General features: G+C 45.5%; 1 protein-coding gene and 1 pseudogene across 2 annotated transcripts in view; both read left to right on the forward strand.

The window, feature by feature from the left end:
• The first annotated feature begins 227 nt into the window (after window positions 1-227).
• LOC116539983 lies at window positions 228-883 on the forward strand (annotated as a pseudogene).
• A 6,578-nt stretch (window positions 884-7,461) lies between these two features.
• CUNH19orf18 (chromosome unknown C19orf18 homolog) overlaps window positions 7,462-15,698 on the forward strand; it is a 9,145-nt gene continuing 908 nt past the window's right edge. Inside the window, exons 1-4 of one of the 2 annotated variants that reach the window (XM_032263294.1) lie at window positions 7,462-8,043; window positions 8,151-8,255; window positions 9,108-9,210; window positions 12,065-12,225. In XM_032263294.1, coding sequence (XP_032119185.1) covers window positions 7,923-8,043; window positions 8,151-8,255; window positions 9,108-9,210; window positions 12,065-12,225 — 490 coding nt within the window. In that variant the 5' untranslated portion in view covers window positions 7,462-7,922. Of the gene's footprint in view, window positions 8,044-8,150; window positions 8,256-9,107; window positions 9,211-12,064; window positions 12,745-15,698 lie in introns of those variants that run through there. The other variant, XM_032263293.1, reaches the window with a different exon arrangement.

The following is a 15,698-nucleotide window of genomic DNA, read 5'->3' on the forward strand; positions in this document are numbered from 1 at the left end:
ACCAGATTATAGGCTGGGCACAGCAGCTCATGCCTGTAATCCCAGCATTTTGGGAGGTCAAGGCAGGCAGATCCCTTGAGATCAGGAGTTCACTGCTCAACATGGCGAAACCCCGTCTCTACTGAAAATACAAAAATTAGCTGGGTGTGGTGACTTGCACCTGTAGTCCCAGTTACTCGGTAAGCTGAGGAAGGAGAAAAGCTTGAACCTGGGAGGCAGAGGTTACAGTGAGCCACTGCACACCAACCTGGGCAACAGAGCAAGGCTTTGCCTTCCAAAAAAAGAAAAAAAGGGTGGTGAGGAGGCGGGCCCATGTGCTGATTCCACGTGGGTGCCTGTGCCACACAGCATGGCGCAGTGCGGGGTTGCCATGGCAGAGCTGCAGTAGCTGCAGGTGCAGTTCGCGGTGGACTCCATGGTGAAGAGTGGAGGGAGTGAACATTCAGAAGATGCAGGGTCTTATGCTCTGGTACAGCGCCAGCTGTTGTGAGGACAGCCAGGCCTCCATGTAGCAGATGCACCAGGGCATCAAGCGCTGCCATGCACCTCTGGTGCAAGCCCAGGCTTTGGTCACCAGTGAGTTGGAGAAGTTCCAGGACCTCCTGGCCAGGTGCACCATGCATTGCAATGACAAAGCCAAAGATTCAATAGATGCTGGGAGTAAGGAGCTTCAGGTGAAGCAGCAGCTGGACGGTTGTGTGACCAAGTGTGTGGATGACCACGTGCACCTCATCCCGAAGATAAAGGAGGCTCTCTCATCCATTGGGAAATACCAGTCAGTGCCAGTGGCTGAGGGCAAGGATATACTTTTATAAGGAATTGGGAATTTTGGTCTTTAAGCAAAGTTTATGGATGAAGAAATTAAGGATGGCAAAAAAAAAAAGAAAAACGAAAGGAAAGAAACAGACTGTGCCCAAGAATTCCACCAAGGTTTCCTGGCTGTGGATTCTGGAGGCCCATGGCTCAACCCCTGTTCCTGGGGACAGAATGTATGTATGAGGAAGTCCTCTCTGACTGCCTCCTTAAGGCCCAATATCAGAATACCATATGTGCAAAGCTCACATCCATAAGTCTTAATGGGAACTAGGCCCAGGTCCTGGTGGCACAAATTATGGGTGAGGACTGGGCCATTTAAATAACCCATACCAACCAGATAAGGGTACACTGGGTTCCTTCAAAGGTAAAGGCAAACTGAGGCTGTGACTGACTAGCATAGATATTGAATTAAACGTGTTGGCCAGAACCACTACAGAGAAATAGCCACTGGGCACCCTTCAGGTATCTATCATTTGGGTATTAGAGCCTCAATGGGGTATCCTAAGCACTGAGGTGTTTTTTTTTTTAATTAAAAAAGAAATTTGAGACATGGTCTCACTCTGCGGCTGAGCTGGAGTGCAGTGACATTCACTGCAGCATTAACCTCCTGGGCTCAAGTGATCCTCCCATCTCAGCCTCCCAAAATGTGGGGATTACAGGCATGTGCCACTGCACCTGACAAGCGCCAAGGTTTTGATAATAGTCAAGCACCGTTAATGCCTGGGAACCTTTATGGCTGGCCACATAGGACTGTAGAAGGAGAAACAGTGGGAATAATCCCTCTTTGAGTAAATCTTGAGGGTCAGGCTGAGGGCCTCAGTTCCTTGTCCAGGTGACGCTGTGGCATGTTTGCAGCACACCTGAGGCAGCTCCTCAGTTACCCACTCTGTGCTTTGGATGGCGGGACTAGGGCTCAGCTGGTTCCCATGTTGCACCCTGTTCCAAGGTGAGCTGGTCTATGCAAACCTACCCCCAAAGTCTGAGGGAACCCGACAAATCCAGTTTCTCAGAAAGAAACGTTTAGCAGGGACTTATGAACAGAAACCATGTCTCAGGTGGTGGCAAGACAAGAGGGTGGATCCCATGACCAGGGCTTCTACACTGTAGGAAGATGTAGGGTCCAGCCCTACAGGGTCCTGTGAGCCCCTCTCTGCTGTGTGGAGACCAGAAACTGTAGAAATAAAAGACACAAGACACAGAGTTAGAGAAAAAAGAGTTTGGGCCCAGGGGTCCACTGCCAACCAAAGAGCGGAGTCCAGCAGTGGCCCTGAATGCCTAGACGCTCTGACTTTTATTGAGCACAAAGCTGGGGGCAGGTTAGGTAGAGTGTGGCATTAGTGCTTGGCGACTGGAGGCAGGGTAGATAGGGTGTGGCAGTGATAGGTTCAAGTACATCACGTGTCATACAGGTAGGGGCTAAGAAATTTCTAATAACTGAGATGAGGTAAGGAGCATAATGCGTCAGCAGTTTTCCATACTTGTTAAGAACAAAGACATTAAGATTTATATTACTTTTACTGATTGTCTTTTCTAAGAAAAAAGGAACCAGGTGCAGAAGTAGAACATGAAAGTGGACACAGAATGTGACAACTGAAACACAGCATCACATAGAGACATTTAAGCCCCTGGATGTCTGCAGGCCTACCTAACAGTGTCAGGCCTACCGCAAGAGCTTGGAGGAGTGGAGTTTTCTCCTAACTCCCCTGAGGAAGGAGATGTCTCGGCCATTTTGGACGTCTCCTTCCCTAGCTGGCTAAACAGCAGGCACTTTCCCAGCACTGTCGCTGCTGCACAGCCAAGGGACTCTCCAGTAGCCCTTATATGGGCATGATAGAGGGCTTGCCTGAGGGCATTTTTTTTTTTTTAATTTTTTTTAAAGACGGGGTTTCACCATGTTGGTCAGGCTGATCTTGAACTCCTGACCTCAAGTGATCTGCCCGCCTTGGCCTCCAAAGTGCTTGGATTACAGGCGTGAGCCACTGCACCCAGCCAAGGGTCATTTCTTTCACAATGTCACCCCAGGTTTACACTTCCGACCTTAGAGGCATTAGCAAAAGAATTAGGATCACCTATGTATAACTAAGATCACATATGAATGATAACTACTATGGTTATATTTCTAGTTACTTTCTTCTTCATTATTTATATGGAAATAGGCTGAGGCTTCTGGCTCCTGCCTCGGCACTTCCGGGATCACCCCCTACAGGAAGAGTGTACACGTGCTTCAGTGGGAGGTTAGGGCAAGTTCTTAAGGGCAGGATTTGTGGACAGCACCTGCTCACGTGCAAGGAACCATAGATAAGATAGAAATCTTAGCAGCATCCGGGAACCGGGTTTAATCAGAAGTAAGCCTGGTAGGACTAGGCATGATGGCTCACATCTGTAATAGCACTTTGGGAGGCCAGACAGGAAGGTCGCTTGAGCCCAGGCATTTGAGACCAGCCTGAGGAATATAACAAGACACTATCTCTACAAAAAAATTTTTTAGGCCAAGTGTGGTGGAAGATGCCTGTAATCCCAGCACTTTGGGAGGCTGAGGCGGGCCCCTCACTTGCGGCCAGGAGTTCAAGACTAGCCTGGCCAACGTAGAGAAACCCCATCTCCTCTAAAAAAAAAAAATTAAAAATTGCAAAAAATCTTAGCTGGGCATGGTGGTACGCGCCTGTAATCCCAGCTACTTGGGAGTCTGAGGCAGGAGAACCACGTGAACCTGGGAGACGGATGTTGCAGTGAGCCAAGATTGTGCCACTGCACTGCAGCCTGGACGACAGAACAAGACTGTCTCAAAAAAAATTTTTTTTTCTAGATTTTAGAACCCTCTATGTTACATTTTGTGAGATTATTAGTTATCTTTTCAGACATGTTCTAGATATGCACAAGCTGACTGGAGGTACAAAAATGTATTTTTGTAGTGTATACTCGTGTAAACAACATAAAAACTGAATCTGTTAAGATACTACAAACAGTTCTGAGATTAACTCCAAGTTCCACACACTTAAGGTCTGATGAGGTATCAAAGAGAAATTTTACCCAGACACTTCTTTGACATGGCAAGGAAGACTTTATTCAAGTCTACAGCAAAAGGGGAGTGGTTGAATTCTGAATGCAGGAGGGATGTCTGGGGGTTTTTGTCCACAGGCAGGGTGAGGGCGAGGACAGAAAACTACCAAAAGAAATATGGTTATCTATCAAGGACGGGTGAAAATGAACTGAACTGGATGTTAAGGGTTGGGGGAGGATTCTGCTAAACTGGCTTTAGCTTGCGTCTTGCTAAAAATGAGCTCAGTAGGCCAAGGATAGCAATAAGGCCTAGTCTAAAAGACAAGTGTGACTAAAGTTTGGTCATGGAATCTTTTTTAGAGGAATGCTCAAATGAACTTAGAAATGGACTCGATGGACAGGTGCAGTGGCTAACACCTTTGGTCCCAGCACTTTGGGAGGCTGAGATGAAAAGATCACTTAAGTCCAGGAGTTAGAGGCTGTAGTGAGCCATATTTTTACCACTACCCAGCCTGGTTACAGAATGAGACCCTCCCTCTATAAGAAAATTAAAAAGAAAGAAATGGACACAAATCTGGGAAAACTGGTCATTTTCCATATGACCAGTTTGTTTCTGTATGTCCACAAGACATTAATGAATGCATTCCACCAGACACAATTTTGATTTATATGCACAGGCATTATCTACATTACTCTCAAATATCTACAATTTAACTTTTATCTCCTAGGAGATGTAAAATTTCTTAGTAAATGAAAAATGAAAGCTGAAATGGTCTGGTTGGAGGAGCCAGTCAGGGCATCTGCTCAATTCTAAAGACTTTCACTGTCAGGCTTGGTGGCTCCTACCTGTAATCCCAGCACTTTGGGAGACCGAGGTGGGCAGATCGCCTGAGGTCAGGAGTTTGAGACCAGCCTGGCCAATGTAGTGAAACCTTGTCTGTACAAAAAATGCAAAAATTGGCTGGGCTGGTGGCGGGCGACTGTAATCATAGCTACTTGGGAGGCTAAAGGCAGGAGAATCGCCTGAACCTCGGAGGCGGAGGTTGCAGTGAGCCAAGATTGGGCCGCTGCACTCCAGCCTGGGCGACACTCCATCTCAAAAAAAAAAAAAAAAAACTTGCACAGACTGGGAGTGGGATTTACACCTCTATTCTCAGCACTTTGGAAGGCCAAGGTGGCCAGATCACTTGAGGTCAGGATTTCGAGACCAGTCTAGCCAACATGGCAAAACCTCGTCTCTATGAAAAATACAAAAATTAGCTGGATGTGGTGGCTCATGCCTGTAGTCCCAGCTGCTCGGGAGGCTGAGGCATGAAAATGGCTTGAGCTCAGAAGGCAAAGGTTGCAGTGAGCCAAGATCACGTACCACTGCACTCCAGCCTGGGCGACTGAGCCAGACTCTGTCTCATAAATAAATAAATACTTTCACAATTTTATACCTGCTGTGGCTCCAGAATAGACCTAACTAGAGAAGCCAGTGAACTCATTCCACGTTCAGCCAATTATACCAGCAGCTTAACAGAGCTACTCAGATATTTATATAATCCTATTTGAACAACAAAATACTCTGTGTACATCTCTAGTCGTACAATAATTGAACGAGGAACAAGCAATAGTTAGTCTCAGCCAACACCTTGATTTTATTATTTATTTTGAGATGGAGTTTTGCTGTTGTTTCCCAGGCTGGAGTGCAATGGTGCTGTCTGAGCTCACCGCAACCTCCGCCTCCCAAGTTCAAGTGATTGTCCTACCACAGCCTCCTGAGTAGGTGGGATTGGCTAATTTTGTATTTTTAGTAGAGACGAGGTTTCTCCATGTTGGTCAGGCTGTTCTCGGACTCCTGACCTCAGGTGATGGCCCTGCCTCAGCTTCCCAAAGCGCCTGGCAACACCTTGATTTTAGTAGGGAATCAAGGACTGCAGAAAATGTGAACTAATAAATGGGTGTGGCTTAGACTGCTGGGCTTGTGATAATTTGCTAGGCAGAAATAGAAAACCAACACATAGGTGGGTAGAGAAGCCACTGGACCAGAAGATTCTCAGCATTCTATTTTCTGACATGAGCTGCCTAATATATAAAAAATTTTATTTTAATCAATTATGTCTATTTATTTATTTATTTTTTAAGAGACAAGGTTTCACTCTGTCACCCAGGCTGGAGTGCAGTGGTGCAATCACAGCTCACTACAGCCTTGGACTCCTGGTCTCAAGCAGTCCTCCCACCTGGATCCCAAGGAGCTGGGACTACAGGTATATGCCACTACGTCCAACTAATTTTTGAAAAAAATTTTTTTAGAAGGCCAGGCACAGTGGCTCACGCCTATAATCCTAGCAGGCAGGTGGATCACCTGAGGCCATGAGATCTTGACCAGCCCTGGCCAACATGGTGAAACCCCATCTCTGCTAAAAATACAAAAACTAGCCAGGCATGGTGGCATGTGCCTGTAATCCCAGCTATCCGGGAGACCGAGGCAGGAGAATCGCTGGAACTCAGGAGGCAGAGGCTGCAGTGAGCCAAGATCATGCCACTGCACTTTAGCCTGGGCGACAGAGAAGACTCCATCTCAAAATAAACAAATAATAAAATAAAATATTTTTTGTAGAGACAGAGTTTCACCATGTCACTCAGGCTGGTCTCAAACTCCTGGGCTCAAGCCTTCCTCCCATCTCGGCCTGCCAAAGCACTGGAATTACAGTCATGAGCGACCATGCCCAGTCAACAGCCTATTTCTTGTTGCCTAGGCTGTAGGGCAGTGGCATGATCACGGCTCACTGCAGCCTCGAATTCCTGAGTTCAAGTTGATCCTCCCGCCTCGGCCTCCCAACGTGCTGAGATAACAGGCACTGCGCCCATCCTGTTGGTGTTTTACTGTCATCCCTCGTATCCATGGGGGCTGGGTTCCAGGACCTCCCATGGATACCAGAATCCACAGATGCTCAAGTCCCTGATACATGTTGTATTTGCATATAAATTATGTATATATTCCATCATACTTTAAATATCTCTGGATTACTTATGATGCCTAATGCAGTGTAAATGCTCTGTAAATGATTGTTATACTTTATTTTTTAGGAAATGCTTAATAACAAGAAAAAATGTACGTGATCATAAATGAATTTTTTTTCTGAACATTTTCTTTTTTTTTTTTTGAGACAGTGTCTCGGTTTGTCACCCAGGTTAGAGTGCAGTGGTGCGATCTCAGTTCACTGAAATCCCTGCTTCCTGGGTTCAAGCAATTCTTCTGCATCAGCCTCCTGAGTAGCTGGGACCACAGGTGCGTGCCACCATACCTGGCTAATTTTTATATTTTTAGTAGAGACAGGGTTTTACCATGTTGGCCAGGCTGGTCTCAAAATCCTTACCTCAAGTGATTCACCCGCCTTGGCCTCCCAAAGTGCTGGAATTATAGGTGTGAGCCACTGCACCTGGCCTTTTTTTTTTTTTTAAGACAGATTCTCACTGTGTCACCAGGCTGGAGTGCAGTGGTGCAATCTCAGCTTACAGCAACCTCCACCTCTTGGGTTCAAGTGATTCTCATGCCTTAGACTCCCAAGTAGGTGGAAATACAGGTATGCACCACCATGCCCAGCTAATTTTTGTATTTTTAGTAGAGATGGACTTTTGCTATGTTGGCCAGGCGGTCTTGAACTCCTGGCCTCAAGTAGTCTTCCCATCTTGACCTCCTAAAGTGTTGGGATTACAGGTGTGCACCATCGTTCTTGGCCCTTTTTTCTTGACCATCTTCCAAGTGATGTTGGTGGAAATCACCGATGGGGACCTATGCATGCAGAGGGCTGATTGTAATTGAGTTCTTTCTGCCTCCTCACTAATCTACACACTGTAGGCAGGGACCTGGTCTCATCCATGCCTGCATCTGCAAGCACTGCCCACTTACACCAAAGTCTCCCCATTGGTCAGCTTAGTTCCGTGAAGGAACTCCATTTCCACAGCAAGGACTGACCTCACACTGGTGGCTCCAGGTCACTGCCCAAACATTCTGAAGGGAACAGAACTTCTTGGTTCCCCAGATAAATATAGGGCAAATGCTGGACTGTAGCTAAGTATTTCCTTCATCCATAGGATAAAATACTGACAATTTGTGAGTGATGGACAAGGTTCAGAGTGGTTTCCTCTTTTTCTTTTTGTTTTTAATGGAATGCCCACTTCATTTAGGCTTGCTGTATGCAGATGGACTCCATCCAGCTGGAAACATAACAGGCTTACCAGGTAGCTTCAACCATTGGTTTTACTTGACTCAGGAGAACTGAAAAGCTGTTTCAGGGGAAATTTAAAAAGAGTAATTATAATTCACCTCAAAAAGTTTTCTTTTCAAGGCAATAAACAGTCACAACCACCCAGAAACATAACCAAAGACCCCAAAGTGTTCTTTCGTAACACCCAATTATCTGGGATTCAAGGGGCTGCCTCCAGATCGATGGGTGAGTCATTGAATTTCTCATTCAGTAAAGTGAGATTCATAGCCTGGAGTCCTTTTGTCTGCTATGTGAATGTGTACTATGTGCTTGCTGGTAGAAAGATCCATAAAATATAGTATAATTAGGTAAACATTTGCTTGGAAATTAGATCTTACACTCTTCACTCTCTGTTAGGTTGTGCTTTCTCTTTAGGGATTGTCATTTTCTTCTCCTTCATTTCACTTTAATTAGCACACACAAAACCCTTGATCCCATCCTGATTACATATATGTGTTTGTTTGACTTGAATTGTAATTTGATGGATGTTTTGGTGAATCATAAGATGAAAGCCACTTCCCCTTCAGCTGTCAACACAGCGGGTGTTGTCATACAGAGTCAGGGACCCAGTGTCTCTACAGAGCAGACCCAGGATGGGAGGTAAACTTGAGTCAGGGATTGTTGGGAATGAAAACTATATTTGTTCACATAGGCTGTGAGATCTAACTTCAGTATTTTCTAAAATTAAGAATGCTAGTCTGAGCAACATGGCGAAACCCCATCTCTTCAACAACACACAAAAAAATAGGCGGATATAGTGGCACATGCCTGTGGTGCCAGCTACTTGGGAGGCTGAGGCAGAATAGCTTGAACCCGGGAGGCAGAAGTTGCAGTGAGCTGTGATCATGCACTGCACTCCAGCCTGGGTGACAGAGCAAGACTCTGTCAAAAAGAAAGAAAGAGAGAAAGAAAGAAAGAAGCTATTTTTAAAAGTGTTTCTTGTTTTGAATTCTATCCTCCTCTGTAAGGATAAGTATGTTAACTGAAAGACAGCTAAAATGAAAATTTTTGAGCACTTCTTTTCTTTCCATTTTTTAGCAATAATTCAGCATAGACCTGCTCTTGTTAAAGTAATTTTAATTTCGAGTATAGCCTTCAGCATTGCCCTGATATGTGGGATGGCAATATCCTGTATGATATAGTAAGTATCTGCTTAATAACATCTACTATCCTTAAATAAGACATAACAAGTCAACTGACGATTATTTAGTGTCAAAGGATGATGATGATATTTCTTATAATTGCTAAATTATTATGTGAATACAAATTTCCAAATTAGTGTTTTTCAAAATGTGGATTGTACTCATGTTGGGTCGTGATACACATTAAAAAAAAAAAAAAAAGAAACAGGACAGAATACAATTCAGCAGAATAGAAAATATCAGAAAACATAAATTATTAATGTAAAAGGCTGATGTTTAAACTTTTCAAACACACATGTGAGACAGGCACACACACAGACACACAGTTGTGAAATATACTTCTTACTGGGAGTCGTTCAAAAATGTTTGAAAGACACAGTTTGAGACGCTGGCATCCTCCCAAAAATTCAGTATTTTATTTTATTTTACTTTTTATATTTTACTAGAGACTGGGTTTTGCCATGTTGCCAGGCTGGCCTTGAGCTCCTGGCCTCAGGTAATCCACCCGCTTTGGTCTCTCAAAATGCTGTGATTACGGGTGTAAGCCATCATTCCCAGCCCCCCGAACATGGCCTCCCAAAGTGCTGGGATTATGGGTGTAAGCCACCATTCCCCCAGAATTCGGTATTTTAAAATGAACTTGAGGCCAGGTGCTGTGGCTCACGTCTGTAATACCAGTACTCTGAGAGACCTGAGGTTAGGAGTTTGAGACCAGCCTGGCCAATGTGGTGAAACCCCGTCTCTACTAAAAATACAGAAATTAGGCCGGGCGCGGTGGCTCAAGCCTGTAATCCCAGCACTTTGGGAGGCCGAGGCGGGTGGATCACGAGGTCAAGAGATCGAGACCATCCTTGTCAACATGGTGAAACCCCGTCTCTACTAAAAATAAAAAAAATTAGCTGGGCATGGTGGTGCGTGCCTGTAATCCCAGCTACTCAGGAGGCTGAGGCAGGAGAATTGCCTGAACCCAGGAGACGGAGGTTGCGGTGAGCCGAGATCGCGCCATTGCACTCCAGCCTGGGTAACAAGAGTGAAAACTCCGTCTCAAAAAAAAAAAAAAAAAAAAATACAGAAATTAGCTGGTTGTGGTGGCGGACGCCTGTAATCTCAGCTACTCAGGAGGCTGAGACAGGAGAATTGCTTGAACCCAGAAGGTGGAGGTTACAGTGGACAGAAATCGCGCCATTGCACTCCAGCCTGGGCGACGAGCAAAAACTCTGTCTCAAATAAATGAAAATAAAATGAACTTGCTACTTTGAAAGGAATCTCAACAGTACACCGCAGAAAAGAGCGATCACACTCTGTTTTACTAGAAATGTGTCAGTGCAGTCTGGGGTGATAGCAGCTTTGGGGGAAGATACATCACCGTCTTCACAAATAAAGCTTTAGGTCAAGCTCTTTCAAGTGATATAATCGTTTTGAAATTCACAGTAGAAAAGGGTGTGACATACTGTGACCTCATGCTGTTCTGACCAAACCAACAGACTCTGACTCCTACTTTATGATTCCATGCTAGGATTCCATTCTATCCCACCAGAAACAGCTTGAGAAGTACATGATTGCTGGCTTCATTAGAATTAAGTATGAAAACAGGAGACATATTGCCATGTGTGGGATATTTTTTTGGGTAGCTATGTTAAGACCACCTTAGAGTAGGTCACATGAAGGCAAAGTGAGATTAAAGGTAACGGGAAAAATTTTGATAATGAGAGCGTAACCTGTGTGCTTGCTTGTGGGTTATCTCCACTACATCGACTTAATTTATGTAACTGTATAGGCCAGAGGCAGTGGCTCACACCCGTAGTCCCAACACTTTGGGAGGCCAAGGCGGGGGTGGAACCCTTAAGCCCAGGTATTTGAGATCAGCCTGAGCAACATGGTGAAACCGTGTCTGTACAAAAAAATACAAAAATTAGCCAGATGTGGTGGCATGCACCTGTAGGTCCCAGCTACTCAAGGGGCTGAGGTGGGAGGATGGCTTGAGCCCAGGAGGTGGGGGTTGCAGTGATCTGAGATCGTGCGACTGCACTCTAGCCTGGGAGACAGAGCAAGACCCTGTCTCAAAAAAAAAAAAATTATGTTACTGTAGCTTCTGTATAATTTCATTATTATAGACAAAAATATTAATAAATATAAAGTTTTCTAAGACAACTCAGTAAAACATATCTCCTGGACACTCAGTGTTCAATTGAGTTGTTGAGCTAGTCAATTCTTACTGTTTTCACATTCGTATTAGCACTAAGCTATAGTAAAGCCTGAGGCCAAAACCAAAACCAAAAAAAACCCCACCTGTTCAGAAGTAAAGTTTTATGTAATTTTTAGTGATTCATTTTTTCCAGAAGTAGATTTTGAAAGAAACCCCGTCTCTACTAAAAATGCAAAAAATTAGTCAGGTGTGGTGGCGTGCACCTGTAATCCCAGCTACTTGGGAGCCTGAGGCAGAAGAATCGCTTGCACCCGGGAGGCGGAGGCTACAGTGAGCCAAGATCATGCCACAGCACTCCAGCCTGGGCAACAAGAGTGAGACTCCATCTCAAAGAAAGAAAGAGAGATGATTTGTCTTGATTATGGATTTTTTGTCAACATCTTAAGTTTTGAACCCAATCTGAGTGCCTTGTTCACTTCTAGTCCTGGCTTTGATCCATGCTTTGGGATGATCAAAGTTACTCCTTACTACAGGAAATGGCCTGACCATATAGACATTTGAGATCTGACCATGATTAGTGCAGTTTCAAAGTCTTATTTCTGCACCCACCCCGCAAGCAACTCCTTTCCAGTCAAAATGTGGCATGATTAAGAAATGAATTATTCACCATGAAAACTGTGCTTCTAAATTAATTTACCATTCTCCAGTCAACTCGCACAGGCTGAGGAAAGACAGCGGCTTGAGTCACTTTATAAGAACATCAAGATACCATTATTAGGAGACAAAGAAGAGGGCTCAGAGAACGAGGATGAGTCTATGCACCTACTTCCAGAGAATGAAAAGGAGCTGGAGAAGTTCATCCACTCAGGTAGAGTGACCTGTCACAGCCACTCACAGGAAAGCCAGGCTGGCCGCAGTGGCTTGGTTTTCAAAGGGAAAGATAAATGGGAGTTAAGACAGTTTGAAGTAAAGGAGACAAATATTCACAGCCACACTTACAGACATGAACCTTTCTCATCAAATCATACAGATGGGTAAACAGCTGTGGGGTTGCTCAGCTCCTTTTGCAGGGCAATTCCATGGATCTAACAGAGTTCAGGAAACAAACTTTTCCCAGCACAAAACATTTCCCTTAAACATACTCATTAACCGTGATGTTATCCTGCATTCAGAACACAGGCAGATGTTTCACCTGCACCATCTGTCTCCATCTGATGTGAAAATAGGATCCAGACCCACAAAATAGAGGCCACTACCCCAGGGTAAAAGTTCCCAGCATGCCATGCCTACCACAGACATGTTCTGTTGTCCTTGTGAGAAGAGGGTGACGTTGCTCATTTAAAATGGATTTTTTTTTGAGATGGAGCTTCGCTCTTGTTACCCAGGCTGGAGTGCAATGGCGTGATCTCAGCTCACCGCAACCTCCGCCTCCTGGGTTCAGGCAATTCTCCTGCGTAGCTGGGATTACAGGCACACGCCACCATGCCCAGCTAATTTTTTGTATTTTTAGTAGAGACGGGGTTTCACCATGTTGACCTGGATGGTCTCGATCTCTTGACCTCGTGATCCACCCACCTTGGCCTCCCAAAGTGCTGGGATTACAGGCGTGAGCCACCGTGCCCGGCAAAAAAATGGATTTTTTTTTTAAGACAGAGTCTCGCTGTGTCACCCAGGCTGAAGTGCAATGGTGCAATTTTGACTTACCACAACCTCTGCCTTCTGAGTTCAAGTAATTCTCATGCCTCAGCTTCCCTGGTAGCCGGGACTACAGGCGTGTGCCACCACGTCCAGCTAATTATTTATATTTTTAGTAGAGACAGGTTTTCGCCGTGTTGGCCAGGCTGGTCTCAAACTCCTGACCTCTGGTGATCCACCTGCCTCAGCCACCCGAGATGCTGGGATTACAGGCGTGAACCACCCACCTCGCCTGGCCTTAAAACTGATTTTATAGCAGTTCTTTTTGTTTGTTTGTTTATTTTTATTTTGTGTGTGTGTGTGTGTGTGTGTGTGTGTGTGTGTGTGTGTGTGTGTGTTTGAAACGGAGTCTCCCTATGTTGCCCAGGTTAGAGTGCAGTGGCAAAATCTCAGTTCACTGCAACCTCCAACTCCTGGGTTCAGGTGATTCTCCTGCCTGAGACTCCCGAGAAGCTGGGATGACAGGCATGTGCCATGACGCCGGGCTAATTTTTGTATTTGTAGTAGACATGGGATTTGCCAGTTAGCTAGGCTGGTCTTGAACACCTGACCTCAACTGATGCACCCACCTCAGCCTCCCAAAGTGTTAGGATTACAGGTGTGAACCACTGCTCCCGGTCTTTTTTTTTTTTTTTTTTTTTTCTGACAGGCTTTCAATGTCACCCTGGCTAGCTGGCAAATGCGTGATCTTGGTTCACTGCAGCCTCAACTTCCTGGGCTTAGTCAATCCTCCCACCTCAGCCTCCTCAGTTGCTGGGACTACAGGTGCACATCACTGATACCTGGCTAATTTTTTTTTTTTTTTTTTGAGATGGATTCTCACTTTCTTGCCCAGGCTGGAGTGCAGTGGCGCATTCTTGGTTCCCTGCAACCTCTGCCTCCTGGGTTCAAGCGATTCTCGTGCCTCAGCCCCCCCAGTAGCTGGGATTACAGGCATGCACCACCACATCTGGCTCAGTTTTGTATTTTTACTAGAGACGGGGTCTCACCATGTTGGCCAGGCTGGTCTTGAACTCTTGACCTCAAGTGATCCACCTGCCTCAGCCTCCCAAAATGTTGGGATTACAGGTGTGAGCCACTGCACCCAGGTAATTTTTGTGTTTTTGGTAGAGACGGTTTTCACCATGTTGCCCAGGTTGGTCTTGAACTCCTGACCTCAAGTGATCCGCCTGCCTCGGCCTCCCAAAGTAATAGAATTACAGTTTCAAGCCACTGCGTCCAGCTAATTTTTATATTTTTGGTAGAGACGGTTTTCGCCATGTTGCCCAGGTTGGTCTCAAAATCCTTGGCTCAAGAGATCTTCCTGTCTTGACCTCCCAAAGTGCTGGGATTACAGTTGTCAACCACTGAGCCCTGCCTAGAAGTTCTGAGATTCTTGGATAACTTTAAAAAAATCTAGAGAGAAACCTATGGAGAGTTCAGTATGTGATTCAGTCCTACTAACCATCCCTCAAATGAACTTTCTCTCTAAAAACTCCAGACATAACACTTTGGGAGGCTGTGGCAAGCAGATCACGAGGTCAGGAGTTCAAGACCAGCCTGAACAACATGATAAAACCCCATCTCTACTAAAAATACAAAAAAAAATTAGCTAGGCATGGTGGCACTTGCCTATAATCCCAGCTACTCAGGAGGCTGAGGCAGGAGAATCACTTGAACCCAGCAGGCAGAGGTTGCAGTCAGCTGAGATTGCACCACTGCACTCCAGCCTGGGTGACAGAGTGAGACTCCATCTCAAAAAAAAAAAAAAAAAAAAAAATCCAAAAACTCCAGACATAACCAGAAGGAGGCAGAATGGCCAGAGCAGGAGAGATCACTGATGCTCACTGAGACAGACAGCTTTGTCATAACCTGTAGAAAATATTTTTCCAGGCCAGGCATGGTGGCTCACGCCTGTAAAATCCCAATACTTTGAGAGGCCGAGGCAGTTGGATCACTTGAGGTCAGGAGTTCAAGACCAACCTGGGATACATGGTGAAAACCGTCTCTACCAAAAATACAAAAATTAGCTGGGCGCGCTGGCTCACACCTGTAATCCCAACACTTTGGGAGGCCAATGTGGGCGGATCACTTGAGGTCATGAGTTCAAGACCAGTCTAGCCAACATGGTGAGACCCCGTCTCTAGTAAAAATATGAAACTGAGCCAGATGTGGTGGCACGTGCCTGTAATCCCAGCTACTGGAGTGACTGAGGCAGAAGAATTGCTTGAACCCAGGAGGCAGAGGTTGCAGGGAACTGTGATGGCGCCACTGCACTGCAGCTTGGGCAACAGAGTGAGACTCCGTGTCAAAAAAAAAAAAAAAATTAGCCGGGCATAGTGATGTGCACCTGTAGTCCCAGCAACTGAGGAGTTTGAGGTGGGAGGATTGACTGAGCCCAGGAAGTTGAGGCTGCAGTGAACCAAGATCACACCTCTGCACTGCAGCAGATCACGAGGTCAAGAGATCGAGACCATCCTGGCCAACATGGTGAAACCTCTACTAAAAATATAAAAATTAGCCAGGTGTTTTGGCAGACACCTCTAGTCCCAGCTACTCGGGAGGCTGAGGCAGGAGAATCACTTGAACCCAGAAGGCGGAGGTTGCAGTGACACTGAACTCCAGCCTGGCAACAGAGTGAGATACTGTCTCAAAAAAAAAAAAGGG

This window comes from Sapajus apella, unplaced genomic scaffold (genome assembly GCF_009761245.1).
Source record: "Sapajus apella isolate SASKATOON/1434 unplaced genomic scaffold, GSC_monkey_1.0 scaffold135, whole genome shotgun sequence".
NCBI lineage: Eukaryota > Metazoa > Chordata > Mammalia > Primates > Cebidae > Sapajus > Sapajus apella.